The sequence below is a fragment of the Microcaecilia unicolor genome, chromosome 5, assembly GCF_901765095.1.
Source record: "Microcaecilia unicolor chromosome 5, aMicUni1.1, whole genome shotgun sequence".
Lineage (NCBI taxonomy): Eukaryota > Metazoa > Chordata > Amphibia > Gymnophiona > Siphonopidae > Microcaecilia > Microcaecilia unicolor.
Window position 1 is genome coordinate 89,292,100 of NC_044035.1, and position 23,325 is coordinate 89,315,424.

Here is a 23,325-nt window from a genome sequence, read left to right on the forward strand (position 1 = left end):
GAGGATGACTTCCTGACCTGCACTGAGGACAGATAGCAGCAGAATCGGATACTCGGCCAGCATGATCAGAAAACGTCACCAGACAACAAAGGTAGAAAAGATCATTTTATTTTCATTATAGTGTTTGGAATATGTCCACTTTGAGAATCAGGTGCTCAACATTAAAAGTTTATATCTATTTACTTATTTGTGGCATTTTATCCCATATTAAACATGAATTAGGGTGTTTTGTGGCTCTACATGAGAATTGTGATATTATGATCCCTTGTTTCATATTGTTGATGGTCTGCATTTTCCGTATGGGTGGTATATTGGTGTATTAGGTCTGCCCAGTGTAATATTTATGGTACAGTAAGGTTCTGAGTGTATTTTTGGACAAAGTTGTGCATAGTGTTTTGCAGTTGAGCGATTGTGCTTAGAATATGCTTTGAGCAACCACTTTATTCTTTGATATATGATACATATCTAATATCTAAATTTAATAAAAGGTATTAATTGTGACTTTTATTTTTAGTTTTTTTTTGTGTGTTATCAGACAATTATGGATTTAAGCTCCACCCCTGGCCCCACCCCTAACCCCACCCCCTTTAGCCTCCCCAAACAGTTGGGCCACCGACCACCTATGGCAGTAGGTAAAATGTAGGTCTTTCTTTTTTTAAGAAATGGCCATGTGGCAAGTGAAGCACTTGCCGAATGGCCATTGCAGGAGGGAGCCCTTACTGCCACCCATTGAGGTGGCGGTAAGGGCTCCTGCGCTAACTTGGTGGTAACTGGGCAGCACATGATACTACCTGATTACCACCAGGTACACAAAAGCACCACAAAAATACATATATTTTGGTAGTGTCGGATGTGACGGCGCGCTGGGGATGGGCAGTACTGCCGGGCTGCATAATCTAGAACTGGAAATAAAGTGAAATCTATAAAGAGAATACTATGGTACCAAATGCCTTAGCAAAGGGAGAGGTGGTATAAACAGCCAATAATCTCCCACCTCCAGTCGTCTAGAACAAAACATAACCAAAATGTACACATTTTGGAGGCACTGAAGACCAACAATTAGAGCAGTTACACTGCATAGCTAGAACAGAGGTAAAGGCACAAGTCAACAAAGTATATCAATCATCAAAGGTTATCAAAAGGGTATAGGTTAACTTTGAATCTCTAATATATTAGGGGGGTAGCAGGTAAACTATAATGAAAACAAATGCTGATAGAAAAGTGATGGAGTCTGTTTTTGGATGCTCATCATAAGAGTCTGTTTGCCTTGGAAGTTATGGAAACAAGCAATTTTGGTTCTAGGAAAGTTCCCGTGTTTTGAAGAAAAGGACTGTATACAGTGAATTCATTCAATCTTTATCATTCCATCTGTAGACTTAGTAACTCAGAATGAGTAAAGATCAATAAGAAACTGACAGAGGTTTACTTTTTCTTTCTCAGGAACCCCCAGAATGCGTATATTACAGCGTCTTTTTCTGTTCTCCAAGTCATCCTGCTTTTCTTTGATTTCCTTGCTGACCATTTCAAGGTTGCCTAATTTAGTGTGGAAAACTCCAATTGTGTCAATCTGTTCACCTATGTTTATTTCATTCCGTGTCACCAGTGGCATAGCGAAACAGCCAATTTAGGGCGGGCCTGAGATCAAAGTAGGTGGGCCAAAAATATCATCACTGCCCCTCCCCCAACTAAAACAAAACCCAAATTTTATTTCCACCAGGAGGATCCCGTGGACCCCCTCAACTAAAACAAAACCTTAATTTAATTTTCACCCCACTCCCAAAGTAAATGAACTACCTATGCTGGCAGGGATCCACTTGCCCTGCCAGCTGAAGACCTCCTTCTTGCCGAATAAACTGGGAGAAGAAATTTTAGGTGGGCCTGAGCCTGAAGTGGGTGGACCCTGGCCCACCCAAGCCCACCTGTGGCTATGCCATTGCATGTCACTCTCTCGTATAAAGACTTAAGTTCCACTTTGAGGTCTTTAACAGCTGAGGTCATATTCACACGAAAGGATTTAATTTCTCCCAAGAGTTCTAATGGTAATTGGGGAATCCTCAGGGGAGAAGAGATTGCGAGGTAGAAGGATCCAGTGGTGAAGAATCCAAGGGGGCAGATTCCACTAGTTTTGGACTATGAGAGAGTTTAGAGGCAGCAGCAGTAGCATAAAAAGGTATATGAGCCATGGCCTTAGATGGTGACAGAAGAGAACAGCTGGAAATATCTGTGCTCTGAGAAGTAGTGTATAAAAAGGACTTTTGGAACAGTCACAGCTGTAAGAATTCCAGTTGCGGGTGAACCAGACTTCAAGATTCGCTAACTGCAGCTCAGCAGAGTTTAGAGTTGCATTCAAAAAGAAGGCATAGATATGGCAATTGCTAATACTTCATATCAGAAACTACTGCAAAGTCAAGTCCTATCAGCCAGAATTGAAAAGAGAAAATATGTTATTGGAAAAACCAATATAGAACACAATCACCTGTTATTAAAGCCAGAGCATAGTATTAAACTGATAGGAGACGTACTATCACTTATTGGTACAATCAAGTAGCATAAGTTCACACTATGCAGAAGAAATTCAGATTGATTTATAACTCTCCCAGTTATTAGGGTGTCAGTCAAGTTGTCATAATTGGGAGATTAAAACCTCTCAATAAAATGTGTAAAGCAGCTCAAAAATGTAAAATTTGCAATAGTAGTAATACACACCATGTAGCATTTGCAGAAAAAAAAATGCCCTGGAATAAGTCAAGGCTAAAAGTAAAAAAAAATGTTGCAGTAAAAAACCCTTGAGTTGTAGGAAAAGGAATAGCTAATACATAATATAGTATCTGCAGCAGTGAAACTTTGTCCTGAAATAGTGCCCAGGACAGTGCGATGGAAACTGCATCAATAGAAAGTGGACAAATAAAAGAGAAGTAGGTAGCACATAAAATAATACCTGCAGCAATAAAACATTGCACTATAACAACTATCAAGGCTAGAAGGTAAAATGCAGCAGAGGAAAGTCAATATGCTATAAAATGGTAGCTACTACACAATATAGTGCTTGCAGCAATAAACAAATTACCCTGGAAAAATACTCAAGGTTAAAAGATTAAGTTGTTGTAGTGTTGCTTCACTACAATAACTGGGAAAACAGAAGTGCTCAGCAATAAAACATCTGCAGCAGTGAAAAATGTAATCTGGGATACTCCTCGAGGGTCAAAATTTGAAATGTAGCAATACAGTTCTGTAGTAGGAAATGGCAAGCCCAAAACAGCTCAGCTATATAGTCCTTTAAAAATGTGGGAGATTGCATTCTTTTCCAACTTAAAGTAACTGAGGAAAAAGCTAATAACTGAAGCTCTTCAGTTATAGATGAGGTTTCAAGTATAGAAATCAATAGTTCAAAACAGAGGGAAACTCATGACTGCAAACTGAGGATAACAGGTTCCAGCGGTCATCTCTCTGAAATAAACAAATCCCTGTTATCCAGTAATGAAATTGCTAGTTTGGAGAGATGGAGTCTAGATAGAAAGTAGTATAGCACAACAAAAAAGATATTGCTACCAGCATCACAGCTATCGCATGGAGTGGAGGGCAGCAAATTACAGGAACAGGAGCAAGTCAGATCCTTCAGGAGAGATGCCATCTTGGCCAGCAAAATTGCTGTGCAAAGGGGTTTGAGATGGCCTTCTCAAGGGAGTCCATGACTAATCGGGATGGAGAGAGAGTAAAGGAGAAGCACTTGCCCTGCTATTGTCAGGTAAAATTCCTCTTTCTTCAGTTGCCGTTCTTCTGTAATTAGTTGTGCATCTCTGAAAGGGGAGCCTGCAATGCAGAGGATGGGCCGTCAAAGTCAGAACCCTCACATGATCACCAGGGAGAGGTCTTAGGAACAAATCACAGGTTCCATGGTCTTAACTACAGTTCACAGAAAATGTACATGAATCTCCATTTTAGATGCAGCGAGCGTCCTATAGCAAGTGTAGTTAGTAGCACAAGGCTCAGTGAATTCAGGAGCTGCCACGTGGGAAGGGAGATTCAGTTCTTAACATCTCCCAAGGTGGGTGCAGTGGAGAAAAGGGGAAAACTCTCACACTGGCAGATACACTAGCTTGTTCCAAATCAAATGAGGTAAACAAAATTGTGTGCCTGTGCATTCTGAACTCAAAATAATTGATATAAAAGGCTAGAGGTGGACAGAGAACTTGGACTATGTGGCCATCTTGCTCAATACGCAAGCTCCGCCTCCAAGTTTGAATTCTTAACTTGGTACTGGTATGGTATGATATGCTTCTGAGTGTCTACAAAGATTTGTTTTACATCACACAATATCTGGTAGTGGAGGGAATTTGTGTTGCTATCACTGATTTAACACCAAAGTTTGTATGTTGAGCTGAATAATCACACTTACTCTAATTTGCGTACAATTGACTTTGCTATGAGTACTTGTACTCCTCACCCCAGTTCTCTCAGGTATACAGGTAGGCCCGGGCAGTCACCAGCACCAGAGGCCTTAACCCTGGTGAAATGAACTGGACATTTTTTTCATTTGTGTGGTTCGACTACATCAGGCTGTACAACTTTGGTTTTATGTGCCAGTACTGTAGCCAGACCTCAATTTCTGGGTGGCCCTGGGAGTGGACTGGCTGGGCACAGCCCACACATTTCCTCTATGCCTGCTACTCCCCCTTCCCCTACCCCCAAGGCAGTAAAAAAAAAAAAAAGCAATGCCTTGACTTGGGGGGATCCCCAAGCCCCACCAGTCCTCTCTAGAGTCCCCAAAGCTGTCACAACCCTGAGGCATTCAGTGACACATTTCCAGCTGCCAATGCTGGCAGTCTCCCATACATGCTCAGTTAAGTCAGCGGTTTATATTGCCATTATGCAACATATGTGCATAAATAGGGCCGTAAATTTACTTAAGAAATAAATAGCAACATCAAATAGGTTTAGACTTCTGCTTTGATCGTCACTCCTAGTCCTCAAGGGCTACCAACAGGTCCAGTTTAAAAATACCCTTACTGAATGCAAATCTCTGCCATGCATGTTCATTAGGGATATCCTAAAACCCTGCCTTATTAATGGTTCTCAAGGACTGGTTTAATCATTTTTCCAGACAGCCAGTGGATTAGAATTTTTGCTGTCTTAACTCAAAAACCCTGAACAAACATGTATTGTTTGTGTTTCATGTCTTTCTGCTTTTATTAGACTGTAAGCTTCAATAACCAGGGACTGCCAGTTGTGTATGTCTGTGATGTGCTACATACATCCAATAGTGTTATAGTGGCTTATAAACAGCAATCACTAGCAATCATGTTATTTCAGTTGCAGCAGCAAGACTCATCTTTGGCAGATCACGTTTTGAGAGTGCAACTCCTCTCTTTGCAAGATGCACTGGCTCCCGATCAAAGAACGTATCAATTTCAAAGCCCAGACTTTAATCCACAAGATAATACAAGGAGAATCTCCAAACTGTATGACAAATCTGGTCGACCTTCCAGCAAGAAACATGTCTGTATCCTCACGAAAGTACCTCAACCTGCACTACCCCAGCTGTAAATGTCTCAAGTACAAAACTTATTATGGATCCAGTTTCTCCTTCCTGTGTAGCTATCTATGGAATGCTCTCCCTAGACCTATCCGAGCAATCCATGACCACCTACCATTCAGAAAAGCACTAAAAACCCATCTATTCAAACAAACCTACCCAAAAGACCCAGATTAATCTCATGAACCCATCTACCTTACATATACTGAAGAGAAAATGACATTGACCCAGAATCTATCTCCCACCTTACCCTCCTCTCTCTATCACCTGTCTCTACCTACCTACCCATCCATTTACTACCCATCCATTCTTCTATTATGTTATACTTAATTTCCTACTTTACATCACAAAATTTTGCCTTAACACCAAAAATTAACATGCCTTAAGAGCTAATTATTGGGTGTGTGCCCAACACCTCCTCTGCAAATACTACACTGAAATGTTCATTATTATTGGTTAACACTGCTTGCAATTAGTACAAATACTAAACACTTCCTATGAGGAGGCACTAAGGGGTCCTTTTGCTAAGCAGCAGTAAGCCCACCATGGACTTGTCGTGTGCAAATCCAGAGCCCAGCAGTAGTTTCTGCCCCTAGTGTGCACTATTTCCAGCACTATCCTATTTTTCTAGCACCAGAATTTAACTGGCAGGAATTGGGCAGAGCCGCACGCTGCCTGGTTACCACTGGGTTAGCATGGCAGCCCTTAGCGCCATCTCAAGGGGTGGCGGAAAGGATCTCCACTGAAATGTCTGTGCGGTAAGTGGTTCACTTACTGCATGGCCATTTGTTTTTCCCAAAAAACAGACAGCCTTTTAACCACTGTGGTAAATGGGGGCCTCGGCGCACTTCAAAAAATGTGCTGATGCTAGTGCAGGCCCCTTTTTACCACAGCTTAGTAATAGGACCCCTAAGTGATCCCACACTAAAAGAACAACCAAAAGCACAAAGTATGTTTTCACACCAGTTGCAATATGCTACCCACCCACATTTTCTGCCTCTGCCACTTTTGACCCCTGAGGCAGGCATTTGTGCGCTGAAACACGGCCCATGTCGGTTCATTTTCAGAATAAAAAGGACTGCATTTATCTCCATCCTGAAGGCCCAGTGTTGCTTTTTTCTGTTTCTGTTTATGCTTGTATGCTGTTTTACCCTCTCTTTTGTAACTTTGTTTACAAAATAAAGAGAAATATGTTTTAAAGAGACAAGTAGACAAGCTAACATTATTAAGGGGCCAATATATAAAAGTTATTTTTATTTTCTGTCTCTGGTAAAAAATGCTTAACAAATTTAGAGCTAAATTTATTACCTCCCTGTTTACAAAGCCGTGCGGCAATGCTGACACAGCCCATTCAAAGTGAATGGGCTGTGTCGGCATTACCGCACCGGTAGCCGCTAGAGTGGCTTTGTAAATGGGGTGAGGGTGGGGGTGGGGTTAATGTGTGCCACTGAGTTAGCATGCACCATTGCTGTTAATGTGCAATTTTAGTAAAGAACTTTCACAGCATTAAACGCTTGTTAACGTGGGGTAACAGTTTACAGTAAATCTAGTCACAATTAGATATTTATTTATCAGTTTATTTATTTCTGCACTTCTATACTATAGCAACAAATCAGAGAAATGCACGGTGTGGTTTACAATCTAAGGGCTCCTTTTTATGAAGCAGCACTGTCGATTTGCGTGTGCCAAATACGAAGAAGCCCATTCAATTCCCATTGGCTTATTCGCATTCAGCGTATGATAATTGATAACACTGCTTTGTAAAAGGAGCCCTAAGTAAAGCAAGATAAAATAGCAGAATATAGATTACAATCAAATAAAATCTTAAATGTTTTCCCTAATGTTTTTTTTCTCTCTGGATCATTAAGATGACTTTCTCAAGTCCCTGCTTTGAGTGCTCCACCACATCACTGTCAAACAGTAGGAATAAAAAATTGTTGATGAATGCCTGTTTATCATACACCTGTTTATTAAGCTTCAAAAATGAAACAAAAGTAATTTATTGTGGGTTCTTTTACTTCTGATAACATAAATCCACCAAAAGATATGGATTAGTGAAGTTTTAATGTACTAGTCTCTGCACAGAAATCTATCAGAAATAGCATAAACATCAAACAACGATACTTACTCTAGTCATTAAAATAAAGAAAAACCACTGCAAAGCAAAATGTTCTCCTTTCTCAGATGAGTTGACCTATGCATGCAAATTAAATTGGAAGACTAACACACTATCCAATTACTTTTGCCCATTAAGTTTAGTTAATTAGAATGGAGTAAGCAGAATTTCAGAATTTACATTACCATTGCTTTAATCTGTTATACTCAGCATCTACAAGACTCATGATTAAAATTTAGCAAAATTACATGAGATATTTTGAAAGTTAGGAAAAACGATCCATGTGAATATTAATATTACTAGTAAAAAACATGGCATGTTTTATTTTCAAAATGGAATCTCACATTCTGTAGGTCAAAGTGAAAATAGAGTTCCATCTAGCTTTAAATGTAATCACAGTTTTTTTCTTAATTGAATTGCATTAAGTCCTTTGATATGCAGCATTTAGAGATTGCAAAGATTCTTTTAGACACAGATTTCACCAGACAAAAATAAAAAGGGCTAGTTTGGGAGTTTTCAAATGTAACCACTTAGCATGATATTCAGTAAAGTCAGCAAAATTTTCCCACCTTGCTGTGGGGGCTTTCAGCATTTAGCACCAGCTGATTTCTATTTGGATTTGGGACATTTAATACAAAACGCCCAAAGTCTGACTTAGACGAATTGTCGAAAATGCCCTGCCACATGGTAAAAGCAGTTAGATTAGCAATGTTTAAAAAAGGTTAGACAGGTTTGTTCAAGAAAGTGTGTCTGTGAGTGTCTCAATGTTAGGTGCACCAATACCGGGTCACACTAGTATTGTATAACAGAACCTAGGCACCAAGTTTCCTTTATAGAATTGGCACCTATCACAGAGCCTTGGGATGCCTAAATGGAGACACCCAGTTATAGAACTGCCCCCTGTAAGTGCTATCAGGGCACCTAAGTGCTATTCTGGAAACACCCACTTAACATACCAAGTGAGTATTTGTAAGGGAGATATACACAGAATCAGAGCATGGGAGGACATAGGTAGGGATCCCACAACTTCATTTTTGGACTATTCTTATATTGGTCCAATAAGAGATGTCCTATCCTAGAAGATAATTGAAGATAATTTTTTGAACCACTAATTGTGGGTAACTTTCAGAATAATGTAAGTTGCATGCATCCCTGCTGCATTTTGGCACCATCCCTTACACCAGTTCTTTGACTGGTATCTACTAGTGCCTAAATCTTAGGTGTGCTGATACTTGATTATGTTAGTATTGTATTATGGAACCTAAGCAGCTAGATTCTGTTATACAATAAACCCCTACTGCGTGTCCTCAGGGTTTCAAAATAAAGGTACTCACATATAAAGTGAGCAAAATGTGCACTCTGGGTATACCAAGCAGTTCTTAGCTATCTGTATTGCTTATGCACTCTAGTATTTTTAATGATCTCAGCACTACACAAGACACTATATAAGGCTTCCCAACTTTTGCTTTAGTTTTAAAACAAACATTTGCAAAGTAATAAAGCAAAGATCTCTAATCTGTGAAATTCAAAATATTATGCTAAACAATTGTGCCTATGTGAAGGGCAGCATCAGAATATAGTTTTTCCAGTCTGTTGAGATGGTATAAGTTGAATATCTTCATTTGATATATAACTCAGGGTCTAATTTAAGAACTGGATGAAAGTAGGGTCAAAAAGTTTAAAACTGAAAAGTTTTGCAATTATGGCTAAGATGGCCATAGAATAGGAATGCAGCACTGCAATGTGCTCCTGGTGCCCTTGCCAGCTCAGACCCTTTTCAGCCACAGGCATACGCAGGGCTGGTCTTAGCAATTGTGGAGCCCTGTGCAGACCAGTTCAGTGGGGCGGATGGTAATGAAACTGTGACACCAAGAACATAGTGGATTGAACAGGGTGGCAAGAAGGCAGGTTTCATTCAAAATAGCATCTATCCTCCTCAGAGGCTGGGATAAGCAGCATAACATGTTTTGTACTTTCTTGGGATTTTTCTAGGTCTTTGTGACCTGGATTGGTCACTGTTGGAAACAGGATGCTGGGCTTGATGGACCTTTGGTCTGTCCCAGTATGGCACTACTCATGTACTTATGAGACAGAGGAAGAATATGGGAAACCAACTGGCTAGAAAGTGAGCATCCCTCACACTCAGCTTCTTATCCAGCTTTGCATGCAGCTTTGTATGCAGCCTATACACATCCTTGCATGTCCTTCTGGGTATGCTTGTTTCTTTTCTACATCTGTTAGAGAAGCTTTAAAGTAGGACTATAACATTGTACAGCTAGGTTTAGTGGTACATTGATGAGCAAGATCGATTGGATCAAACATTGTGGTACTCTAACTACTATTAGGAGGTCCAATTTGTCGTACATCAATGGGCATGGTGCTTGACCTCCACCCCTACATTACCTCACACAGTTTCTTACCACTCATATACTCTATCAACCTGTGATGTTTCTATTAAACTGCTCCGATTTTATGCAACACAGCATTGCAGCATTAATGAACACTGGAAGGTGCACATATAGGGAAAATCGATACAAGTAAATCCCCATAACATACAAGAGGTCCCTTAAATAACAAAACTTAACAAATGAACCACTCTCTACAACTGCCCCAGTACATGCTTACTACTTAAATATGAGGTCTCTTTGAAACAAGACCACTACAATCAGGGACTGGATTGACCTTACAAAACTGGGTCTGGTGTTTATTTCAGAAACCTGGTTGTGCTCTGACAATTGCCCACCAGGGAATGGGTTCAAGCTAGTACTGATTTCCTTGATTTCTTAGCCAGGAACATGGATATAAGACCCAGAATAAAACTGGACTCAAAAATCCCACAGGGAAAAGGATGCACACCAGAAAAGTGGAAAATTAAGGGAGGCTAGACAAACGATGGGATCAACAGGCCAAATTTATTGCTGTGATGTATAAAATTTAATGCGCAAGACTCATCAATGCACAAGACTCGACACGGCACCACACTTCAGCACCAATATGCCTACCTCAGGAGTCTGATGGTGTAATGTAAAAGGGGATATATGTTGCTGAGTTTAAAATAAATTCAATGGTCTTGAAAAAGACTGCGCAAACATGAATGATGCACTCTACAAAACACTACTGCAATGCAGCGCCAAGTATTCTGATAAAATGAAAGCGCCTGGTAAAGCATGTGTGTTGGTCTCCTTCACGGTGGCTTACAGATGGTTCCATGTCAAGTCTTGCACATTGATGAGTCTTGTACATTGATTTTGAACCTTGTGCATTAAAGTTTATACATCTCAGCAATAAATGTGGCCTGTTGATATTGTCGTTTGTCTAGCCTCCCTTCTTTTCTCACTTTTCTGATGTGATAGGAAATATAAACCAGCACTTTAATTCAACAAATGACCCTGAGGTTAAGGACCTAACTAGCTTCTTAGAATCTCTAGATCTTTATAGACCACCATACCAGGTGACCAACAAAAAAGGGTAATCAACTAGACCTAATTGCATATACCAAAAACTCAGTATCCAGTCCGAACATAGAAATGGGAAAATGGTCCCCCCCCATTCTAATCAGACCATTTCCTGTTAGACTCTAATATCATAAGGACACAACACAATGTCAGTACCCAACAATATAATAACAATACCTCACATAACTCTAAAATACAATATTATACCAGAGGGAAAGTCGATGGTACCAAATTCTGGAACATGGTAGATCAATATTATTCAATGGGCGATAAAATAAAACTGGACATTTGGAATGAGGTTTGTAAAAACATTCTTGATAGTATGGCCCCTATGAAAGCAAAAGAAAAATAAAAAACGAATAGAAGCAAATGGTTTAACTCAGATCTTTTATTGCTAAAGAAATCATGTAGACATCTAGATAGAATCTAGAAAAAAAAGACAAAACTGATATGTATAGATGATGTTGCAGAAGAAAAACATCTACATAAAAAACAAACTAGCTGAGGCCATAAAACTTTATTACTCCAAACTGATTGACAATGGTGTTGCCAACATAAAACGTCTATTCTCAATAGATAACAATATAACAAATGTTGACAGAATCATGATTCTTACTTGGGAATCTAACCATCAGCAGAACAACTAGCCTTCACTTCAGAGAGAAAATTGCTAAAATTAGAGCACAATTTAGTGTCAATGAGGAATATATATAATAACTAGACATGCTGATACTGCAATACCTATTGATATGGTATGGGATAGTTTTCATACTATTAAATGGGCTGAATCAGATCAATTAATTGGGAAATTCTCCAAATCTCATTCCTAACTGGATAATTGCCCAACCAATCTCATGAGTTGTACCTCTCTCAAATTTAAATACATGCTCTATGATTGGCTAACCGATTCCTTGTCCAGAGGTCTCTTTCCATCATCATTAGGGAATATTATTCTTACTCCAATACTACAAAATATACAAGAATCTCAGGCCAATGTGAGCAAATACTGACCAGTAGCATTCATAACATTCCTGATAAAGCTAGTGGAAGGAATAGCCAGAATACAACTAACTGAGTACCTAGAGAGATTTGATATACTACATAGTTCCAAATCAGGATTTCGAGCTAATTTCAGCACTGAAACCACTATATGTGCTTTGATATATAATATAAATATACTGTGGGCCAAAGGGAAAAAAGCATTTATCATGCAATTCAATCTCTCGAGTGCTTTTGATGTGATAGAACACGAGTTACTAATAACAATCTTGAACAATATTGGTCATACATGTCATGTACTAAACTGGTTCTGTGGTTTTCTTACAAATAGATCTTATGTGGTTCAAATGAATGGAACATACTCTGAGAGATGGTCTGCAAATAGTAGTGTCCCTCAGGGCTCACCACTTTCTCCTGTCCTATTCAATGTTCTCATGGCCTCATTGGGATATGCTCTTGAAGCTGCCTGTTTCCGCGTATTTATATATGCGAACAATAGGACTGTGCTAATCCCAACTAATGACGGCATCCGCACAATAAAACAACACATAGAAGATTGTATCTCTGTCATTACCATCTGGATGGCCAATAACAAAACTTAACTGTAATAAATCTAAATTCCTCTTGGCAGACCACAATATAACTATCAGACAGAACTGTTCCTTTGTGGTGAATGGTCTTTTTACAAACTAGAATCCTCCTGAAAATCATGGGTATTACAATAGACCAGAATTTATCCTGGAAAGTGCAGGTAAATGGGACTGTCAAGAATTGTTTCTCCCCAAAACACAACCTCATACGAATACAGAAATACTTTACACAAGGACACTTTAGACTCATAGGATTTGATCTTAATCAAGCTGGACTACTGAAATGTAATCTACTTAAGCTGTTCTAAGAACCTACTACACAAACTATGGTCATAAGGCTCAACTATGGCTTGAAAAAATTCAACAGGGTTTTCATCTCTATGTCCAGCTAACACTGGTTGCCTGTAGAGGCCAGAACCATTTTCAAACTCTGTTGTTTTGTCTTTAAAATCATCCAGGGATGTGCCCCATTGCACATGGTTTCTTTAACCTCAACTCTAAACTCAGGCTATGGGAGAAGAAACTCTCATAAACTTTCCTTTCCATCCTACAAGAAATTTCGCCTCAAGAGAGATTTCTCAAGCCTATTCTCTTATCAAGCCGCCAAAATCTGGAACTCTCTACCAACATCTGTTCTTAACATTAATTCCTACATGTAGTTCTGTAAACCCTTAAAAAACGCACTATTTAGAAAATATGTATTGACATAATCCTCTTAAACACTGAACTCCATACATGACCAGCTACATTATGTTAATTTAAAGCTCTGTATTTTGTAATATTGTATTAGACTGTTGTTAATTTATTCCTATTATGTAACGATGCTTGTTTTTCCATCTCACTATGTAACTGACATCCCAGTGTACTTACTGGTTTCTCTTTGTACTGTATTCCGCTTCGAACCTTTTGAGGTGTGAGCGGAATATTAAAATTGTCTTTTGCCTAAAGCTTTATGTTCTTGGAACTTCTATAAAGGAAACATTCTACATGAGAAACCTGTGGAAGCAAACTTCCTTCTAGAAGGCACAGTACACAATACATTGGCAGTCAGTGCTACAATTTGGTAGACCATTCACTGGGTTCTTGATTAGTGCATTCATTTATAATTCTGTAAGAATACAAGTGAAACCATCAGTATTGACTAGGAATTTTAGTGGAGATTGGGTGGAGACACCGGTAATTGGGAAGCGAAACCAGTGCTGGGCAGACTTCTACGGTCTACGCCCTGATCGTGACTGAATAGATATTGATGGGCTTGAGTGTAAATTTTAAGGGGCTTCGACATTAGCTTCAGAACTTTTAGTACAAGAAGAGTGCTGGGCAGACTTCTATGGTCTGTGCCCTGAGAATGGCAAGGACAAATCAAACTTGGGTGTGCATATAAAGTATCACATACCATGCACAATGTGTTTATCTTGTTGGGCAGACTGGATGGACCGTACAGGTCTTTATCTGCTGGCATTTACTACGTTTGCTATGTTACCACGACTCCTGAGGCAGGCTCTTTGTGGATGAAACACAGCCCATGTCGAGTCATTGGTACCTGTTATTGATATTAGAATAAATTGTTGCACCTCGCCATTTGTTTGCTGGACTTTTGTGTCACCTTTGCTCTTTGTGCTTCTGCTTTTTTGTGCAAAGGCTAGTTCTTCTTTTTTTTTTTTTTTTAGTCACTCTTTTGGAGAAAACAGAACATACAAACTGCATTCATTTTATTTTAAAACTAATTGAAGGAATAATTCAAATTACCGGTGCCATAAAATGAAACTTACTTTTAGAAGCAGCACGCAGATTGAATTTAACCACTTGCATGGAGTCTGCTTGAATCCTCAGTTCATAATGTTGTGTGGTTTCATAGTCCAGTGATTTTATAGTGGAGATAACACCTGTACTGTTGTCAATGCTGAACATACCTGTAATGTAGGACAAAATATAATTGTTGCTTTTTAAATATTTATTTCCTGAAATATAGGGGCCCTTTTACTAAGCTGTGTAAGTGCCCACGTGCGTCCAACATGCACCAAAATGAAATTGCCACCCTGCTACCGCATGGCTCTTGCGGTAATTTTGGTTTTGGTGTGCATCCGATATGTGCATCTGAAAAATAATTATTTTCAGATGCGCGTATTGGATGCGTGCCAAGTGGCATTTGATGCACGTAGGTCATTAACGCCCAGTTACTGTGTGAGACTTTACTGCTAAGTCAATGGCTGGCAGTAAGGTCTCAGACCCAAAATGGATGCGAGACAATTTTCATTTTGCCACATGTCCATTTTTGGCAAAAATTTTAAAAAAGCATTTTTGTAGGTGCGCTGAAAAATGATTCTGCGACAGCCCAAAACCCACGTCTACACTATCGCAGGCCATGTTTCAGTGTGCCTTTGTAAAAGGACCCCAAATTTCTTTTCTGAATGCAGCTCTCACAGTATTTTAGATGGGAGGTGATAAAAGGGGTAATTCTATAAAGTGGGTGCTAACATTTAAACTCTGATTATGCATGTAAATGATTAGAATAATGGCATATTTGTACATATGTGTGCACACATGCATGGGAATGCAAACATTCCATCTAAGCACTATTCTGCAAATACACATATTTTACAGGTAGGAATAGGTGGGCAAGATTCACACTTATACATAAAACTTATAGAATACTATCCAGCTTATTTTCGAAAGGGAAAGACGCCCATATTTCGACCCAAATCGGGAGATGGGCGTCTTTCTCCCGTGGGCGAACAAATCGGTATAATCGAAAGCCGATTTTGGTCGTCTTAAACTGCACTCCGTCGCAGGAATGAACAAAGTTGATGGGGAGTGTCGGCAGCGTGGCAAAGGCGGGACTGGGGCGTGGTTATTGGCCGAGGAGAGATGGGCGTCTTTAGCTGATAATCAAAACAAGAAGGGTGTTTTTAACGAGAATTTGGTCCGCTTTATTTGGACCCTTTTTTTCAGGTCCAAGTCCCAAAAAAGTGCCCCAACTGACCAGATGACCACCGGAGGGAATTGGGGATCACCTCCCCTGACTCCCCCAGTGGTCACTAACCCCCTGCCACAAAAAAAAAACACTTTACAAACTTTTTTTCCCAGCCTGTATGCCAGCCTCAAATGCCGTACCCATCTCCATGACAGCAGAATGTGTTCTATCCTGTGACAGCCTTTCCCTGGTTCTGATGTGGGTCTCGGGTGAGTGTGACACCTTTTCTGTTAAGGATACTGCAGAGTCACATCAGCAATGCATTGTGGTGGGTGTAGGGTATTGGGCTCCCTGATTCCACTAGCTTGTGTTACATGCTCACGATGTTGGTAGTTCGTAGGCTCTACTCCCATGGTGCTTTTCCGTCTGCTTACTGGGTCAGAGTGTGCCCTTTTTTGTTTCCGGTAGTCCATGAGGCAGTGGCCATTTTTGTAAGCCAGTTTTAGATCCCTTTCGTGTGTTAGCCACGTTACAGAACTTAGTTCTTACCTTGAATGTTGCTGAAAGAGGGCATTGTACACCATTCTGCCAGCTCCGACCTACTGCTCATCTCAATACCAGGGAGACTCTTTGCCAGTGGGGCACAACCTCTGATCTGCAGTTAACTGTGAGTAAACGTGCTTATTCCAATAAAGGACGTTTTTGGAGACATTAGTCTTTAGGTGTCAACTAGTGTGCCAAGATTATACAAAAGCAACAAGTCCTAGAGGTCTGCATGTATGCAGGTCCCTGGAGCACTTTTAGTGGGTACCGCAGTGCACGTCCCTTCTACCTGTAACACTTGTGCTGGTAAATGGGAGGCTTCCAAAACTCACTGTATCCACATGTAGGTGCCCCATTCAACCCTAAGAGCTATGGTAGTGTTGTACATTTGTGGGTAGTGGGTTTTGGGGGAGGGGGGTTGGGGGCTCAGCACCCATGGTAAGGGACCTATGCATGTGGGAGCGTTGTCTGAAATCTACCGCACTGACCTCTAGGGTATCCAGTTGGTGTCCTGGCATGTCAGGGGGGCGAGTGTACTATGAATCCTGGCCCCTCCCACAACCAAATGGCTTGGACTGGGACGTTTTTGAGCTGGGCGTTTTTAGTTTCCATTATCGCTAAAAACAAACAAACGCCCAGCTCAGAAACGACTAAATCCATGGCATTTTGGTCCGTACAAACCGTATTTTCGAAGCGAAAGATGCACGCCCATTTTTTTCGAAAATACGGTCTGTCCCACCCCTTCACGTACCCGTTCTCGGACATAGACGCCCATGGAGATGGGCATTCGATTATGCCCCTTTACGTTATTCACAAATTTCCAGTATTTAAGCACGAGCTCTTTGGCTGGTGGAAGTGCTTACACACAAATTATAGGCATGTGTTTAACTTTTACACTAGCATTCTATTATGGAAAGTAGGTCTTCCCTTTGGATTTGTTCAGTGCTCCCTCTAAGCTGTGCCCGTAAGCGTGCACACTTGGGTTAGAAAGGGCACATAAAAGTTTTGCTGGCTTCCTTTATTTTGAACCTAGACTGTAACGCACATGAGTCAAGACTGAGAACTTGCATAAAAACTGTTTTTCCTGTGCATATGTGTCATCAAAAGTTAGAAAGCGTATTGATTCTGTTTATATCTTTTTGAAGGTGCGATCTCTACATGGGGATCTCACTAGAAACTTTATATACAGAGGCACTTTTACCTTTTTTTCTGCTGGCTATTCCTCTCTCTCTAGGCAGTCAAATATACTTCTGCATTTCACTGTTAACATTTGTACCTGTTTCTCCACCTTAAAATCATCAGACATAATCACCCGTAAATCCTGTTCTTCTTTTGTATACAGAAGTACTTTACCCTCTAAACTGTACTGCTCCTTTGGGTTTTTGAAGCCCAAATTCATGACACAGATTTTTAAATATGAAATCTTAGCTGTCAAATTCTAAAGCATTCTTCCAGCTTCACTAGGTTCCTCTTTAAGCTACCCACACCAACAAGGGTGTTTACCAGGTTGGGAAACCAGACATTTCTTGTTTAATTTAATACAAACTTTTGTTGTTTCATTTCAAGTGAATATTGCTAAAAGTGAGCACTATCCTTGGATTCTATATATTGGGCTAAATTCTACATATGACTCCAAAAAAATTGGTGCTGAATAAAGTGCTATTCTATAAGCTGCACTTAAATTTAGGCATGGTTTATAGAATAGTGCTAATGCCCGGGACTCACAACTAACTTTAGGTACAGTCACATTTACATGGTGTAAATGTACACACTTACATTAGGGGCCCTTTTACTCAGGCGCGTAGGCACCTATGCACATCCAACATGCATTAATTTGGAACTACCACCTGGCTACTGCGAGTCCCGAGAGGTACCGTATTTTTCGGACTATAAGACGCACCGGACCATAAGACGCACCTAGGTTTTAGAGGAGGGAAATAGGAAAAAAAATTTTTCCTTTTTCCCTCCTCTAAAACCTAGGTGCTCCGGTGCGTCTTGTCCGAGTTCGGGATCGCCCTCCCCCCGGCCCTGTCACCATTTCTCCCTACTCACGTCACGTGATCTTCCCTGGTGGTCTAGTGACGTCGGGGCAGGAAAGAGCTCCCTCGTTCCTGCCCAGCGCGCTGCTCTCCGTCCTCCTGTATGCTGCCTGACAGTCTCGGCGAGATTCAAAATGTCCGCCGAGAATTGAAGTCTCGGCGGCCATTTTGAATCTCGCTGAGACCGTCAGGCTGCATACAGGAGGACGGAGAGCAGCGCGCTGGGCAGGAAAGAGGGGGCTCTTTCCTGCCCCGACGTCACTAGACCACCAGGGAAGATCGCGTGACGTGAGTAGGGAGAAGTGGTGACAGGGCCGGGGGGAGGGCGATCCCGAACTCGGGGGGAGGGTGGGAGGGAGGGAAATCGCTACCTTCGGACTATAAGACGCACCCCCCATTTTCCTCCCAAATTTGGGGGGAAAAAGTGCGTCTTATAGTCCGAAAAATACGGTAATTCAATTTTTTACATATGTCCGATACGCGCAGCAGAAAATATTTTCTTTATTTTCTACCACGTGGCGCTAACCGGGTGGTAACTGGCAGTGTATGCGCACTGATGATTACTGCCCTGGTTAACACGTGAGACCTTATCGCTAAGTCAATGGGTGACAGTAAGGTCTCATGCCCAAAATGGACACGTGACAATTTTTATTTTGGCCAAAAATGTCTTTTTTGCAGGCTTGCTGAAAAATTGACCTGTGCACATCCAATACACACATTTACAACAGTGCATGCCATTTAAAGACCCCTTAGGCACTTATTCCCATTATTCTATAACAATGCACATAAGTTTTAGGAACGCCTCTGTTCTGTCCATGCCCCTTCCATTTCCATGCCGTATTTTTCAGAACACGCTTAAATTTTAGGTTCAAATCCTGCCCCTAAATTTAGACGCATACATGCAAATTAAATCTAATTAGTGTCAATAATATGCTTGTTAATTGGCTCATTATTCAATTAAATTGCAAGTGCAAATTGGGCACATGCCCAAATTTGCACATACAATTTTTGGTGACTTTTATAGAATTAGGTGGATAGTGCCCGGATTTGGGTGCCCAACTTTGGGTGCACTTCTAAGGGATGTGCATGCAACTTAATTGGCTAACAAGCTGTTAACCATCAATAATTGGATAATAGCAGTCAATTTCTGATGTTAATTGACATCAATTTGGATTTTTACATGCATCAGATTGCACGCTATTATATAAGGCTGAGTGCCTAAATTCCAGAGATTGCAACCAAAAGGGGGTTTAGCCATGGAAGGAGCATAAGTGGATCACGAGGATTCCAAAACTTTGTGCGTGTTGTTACTGAATAATGGGTCAGTGCATCCACATTGGGCACGGGAATTTATACCAGAATTCAGCAGGTTTAAGTTTGGCGTCCAGAGTTGTGTACAGAAACTAGTGCTAAGCGGTATAAAGAGCATGTGCCGATCTTTTCCAGTGCCTATTTCAAGACTATTTATAGAATTTCCCCCCAGTGTGTACATGGGGTAAAATCTATAAATGGGCCAAAATTTAGGTGCCAGGATGATGAATGCTGAGTGCAAATTCTATAATGGCTGTTCTGTGTGGAACTGTCGTTATAGAATACTAGCCTAAGTTCACAGTTTCAAGCCTATCTTTAGGCACAAGCACTTATGCCATGTCAAAAGTCTGGTATAAGTGCACATGCCTATCAGTTGGCAGTTAGGTGCTTACCCCTGGATTTCATATAGTGCACCTGAAATTGCTCATGCAAATCTGGCCATATTCTGGATTTGCACATGCAGTTTAATTACGTAACAAGCCAATCAGTGCTGAAAATTTCCATAATCAATTATTGACACTAATTTGTATTAATTAGAATTTAAATACACAACTTGCTAGGTGTATTCCATAAGGTGGTGCACGTATATTCTAAAGTGTGCTGCCAAAAAGAGGGCATGGCTATGGGCATGGAATGGGTGGACAGTGGGCTTTCCAAAAATCTACGCACACAGTTATAGAATACAACTACTCCGCATCTAACAAAGGCACAAATATTTGCACCACGCTTTACTTGGCGTAAATGGACATGCCTAGAGTTAGGCACAGGCATGGCTGCTAGGCATATTCTATAAACCAGCTAGGCAAATTCTATAAACCGTGCCTAAATCTAGGCACAGTTTATAGAATACACCTAGGTGAAAATATTTTCGGTGCCATATACAGAACCTAGTCCATATCCCCTAATAATCTATAACATGCGAGCATAACTCATAGACACTCCCCTGACCTGCCCATGCCCCTCCATTGGCCATGCTGCCTTGAAGTTGTGAGCAACAGAAAATGAGCACATAGCTTCTAGAATAGCGATTAAGGTCAGTTGTGCCTCAATTGCCAATATGTGCCAATTAATGTAAAGTAACCACAATTTAAGCCAATAAATTGGCTGTTAACTCCAATTAGCAGGCAATTATTAAATTAATTAGTGTGCACAACTGACCTTATTCTACAAAAGGGGCATCCAGCTTTTTTATGCTAAGTGTAAAGTTGGGCACCAAAGTTTATAGAATTAGGGAGATAGTGTGACCTTTCCTTAAGGTGTGTGCACTCTTTCCTGTGCACAAACCACACCAGCAACATTCTCTTTACGCCATGCTCAACATACCAGTCACACAGGAACCCTTTTACTAGGCCGCAGCAAATAGCGGCCTGTGGCACCAGGCCAGTTTTGGCTGCGTCCTGGAAAAAGGGCCTCTTTTAAATGACTGGAAAATGAACATGCAACAAAATAAAAACCACAGCACGTCCATTTTTGGCCTGAGACCTTACTGCCACCCATTGACTTAGCGGTAAGGTCTCATGTGCTACACGGGCAGTAAGTGGGTAAGTACCACGCGGTAGAAAATAGAAAATATTTTCTTCCGTGTGTTTTTGACGCATACCAAATTCAGAATTACCGCCCATGGCACACGGTAGCTGGGTGGTAATGCTGATTTGGCACATGCCTTTGTAAAAGGGCCCCGCAATGAATTAATAAAACACATGTTTGGCATATAAATGGGCAGCAGCTTTATTAACAAGTTTGCATAATTAACAAATTATATTAGTTTAATTAAACTTCATAACATAAGTTACCAGCAAACACAAATCGTAGAGAGCCAGTGGGTCCGTACTAGCCTTAGCAAGCACTTAGGCTTACTCCCAGCCAATTCCAAAGTCCGAGTAACACAGGACTTGCCAAAAATAATCATGGCGGTGACCCACATGATGTAGCAAAACCAGTATTTCCATTCATTTCCCCATTTTACAAAGACCTCCCAAACAGTTTCACCAACCTCCAAACTTTCACCCCACCAAGTTGCGACCGACCAACCACCCACAAACTCCCCACCCCATCACCCACTGCAACAAGCCCCAACACTAACCACCAGCCCCCAGAAACTAGGGAGGGAATGGTGGGTTGCTACCCCAGCTCCCTAAACCTGTTCCTTTTCCTTTCCTGCCTCTCAAACAACTATAACCCGTCCAAATCCTCCCAAGTTCACCAACCCCCTCCCCTTAGCAACCAACTAAACCAATCAAAACCATTTGAAGCACCCTAACTCACCTAAACTTTTCCCTACAACCTACTTTCTACTTCCTTCATTCCTACCTACCCCAAATCTCACCCCCCCCCCCTTCAACATAACATCAGCATGGCTCAGGATCAGCTGATGTTATCAGCTCACAACATTAAGGTTGTGAGCTCCCCTATGCAAGCACAAACCACTACACATGCATAAACAATTGGGAAGAATACACAACATATATGTGCATGTAGTGTGCACTCTTTAAGGAAAGTGTGTACTATGTGCACATAGGACTGGATTCAGTAAATGGCACCAAAAAGTAGGCACTCGGAAAAATATACAATCAATGCTGTCCTATATTCTTTATAGAATAGCACTTAGCACGTATTACAACATCCAACTTCGAGCACAATGACTTACACCAACTGAAATCTGGTGTAAATCCTGGCATGCAACTTGGTCACACAGCCTCCAAATTCTATAACACTGCGTGTAATTCTTTGGAATGCCCCTGACCTACCCATGCCCCTCCCATACCCATGCCCCCTTTTGGCTTGCGAATGAGAGGATCTTTATAGAATCATGCATATCCAGATCCATGTAAAAATCCAAATTAGAGCCAATTAACGTCAATAATTGGTTGTTAACAGTCAATTATTGATTGCTATGGGTCACTAACTATTTGCACATGGATCTCAGGATCACATGCAATTCTGGCACTATTTATAGAACTGGGGCATAATGCACATTTTCATAGGCAACCAACATTTATTTCAAATGAATGCCAATCTCTGGTCTCTACACTATTGCAAATCTTACTAAACACCCTTCCACAATATCGCTTATAAAAATGTTAAAAAGAAACAGCCAATGACCAATCCATACAGCACACCACTGATAACATCCGTCTCCTCAGACCAAACTCTTTTTACCATTATCCTTTGTCACAGTACACTCTACCAGTTTCGAATCTGTCATTCACTTTAGGGCCCAAACCAAGAGCACCCAGTTCATACCTTGTTTATTTAAAAGTTGCATATGCTGAACTCTACCAAATGCTTTGCTGAAATCTATGTAGGCACTCACCTGATCCAACTCTCAGATTACCTTATAAGTGTAAATGCTGTTAATTAACTAGATCCTCCTGCCATCTAGGCTGCCAGCATCAAAATGGTGCTGGCCAAACCCTAACAGTAGCCTTGCAATAGTACTGCTAGGGTTCAATAACCTAAATAAAGAGCTTGCCTATTATTTTAAGAAGAAACAAGAATCATGATGAAAGATGACTTACCTTCCTCATTTCCATAAACAATTGAGTAGACAATGGTTTGATTCAAGGCAGCAGCAATTACAACAACAACTATGGTCCCTTTTGGTGCAGCTTCACTCACTGGTGGGGGTCTGATTAGTGAAAGAAAATAATATAGTTTTTTTTACAATGTGCATGAAATAAAGGCCAATACATTTAAAGAAATATAATGTGGTACTCTTTTTATTAGACCAATTAAATACAACATTATGACTAATATTAGGGAGTAAACACTCTCTTCATCAGTCAGTTCAGAACAAGAAATGATGCTGCTTCTCCATGAACATGA

The 23,325-nt window shown here is 40.7% G+C and overlaps 1 protein-coding gene across 1 annotated transcript in view; it reads right to left on the reverse strand.

Moving 5' to 3' along the window:
- The window catches only part of PCDH15 (protocadherin related 15), a 1,022,916-nt gene that overhangs the window by 205,356 nt on the left and 794,235 nt on the right, over positions 1 to 23,325 (reverse strand). The window contains 2 exon segments of the mRNA XM_030204966.1: positions 14,466 to 14,606; positions 23,019 to 23,128. Of these exon segments, the coding sequence (XP_030060826.1) occupies positions 14,466 to 14,606; positions 23,019 to 23,128 (251 nt within the window).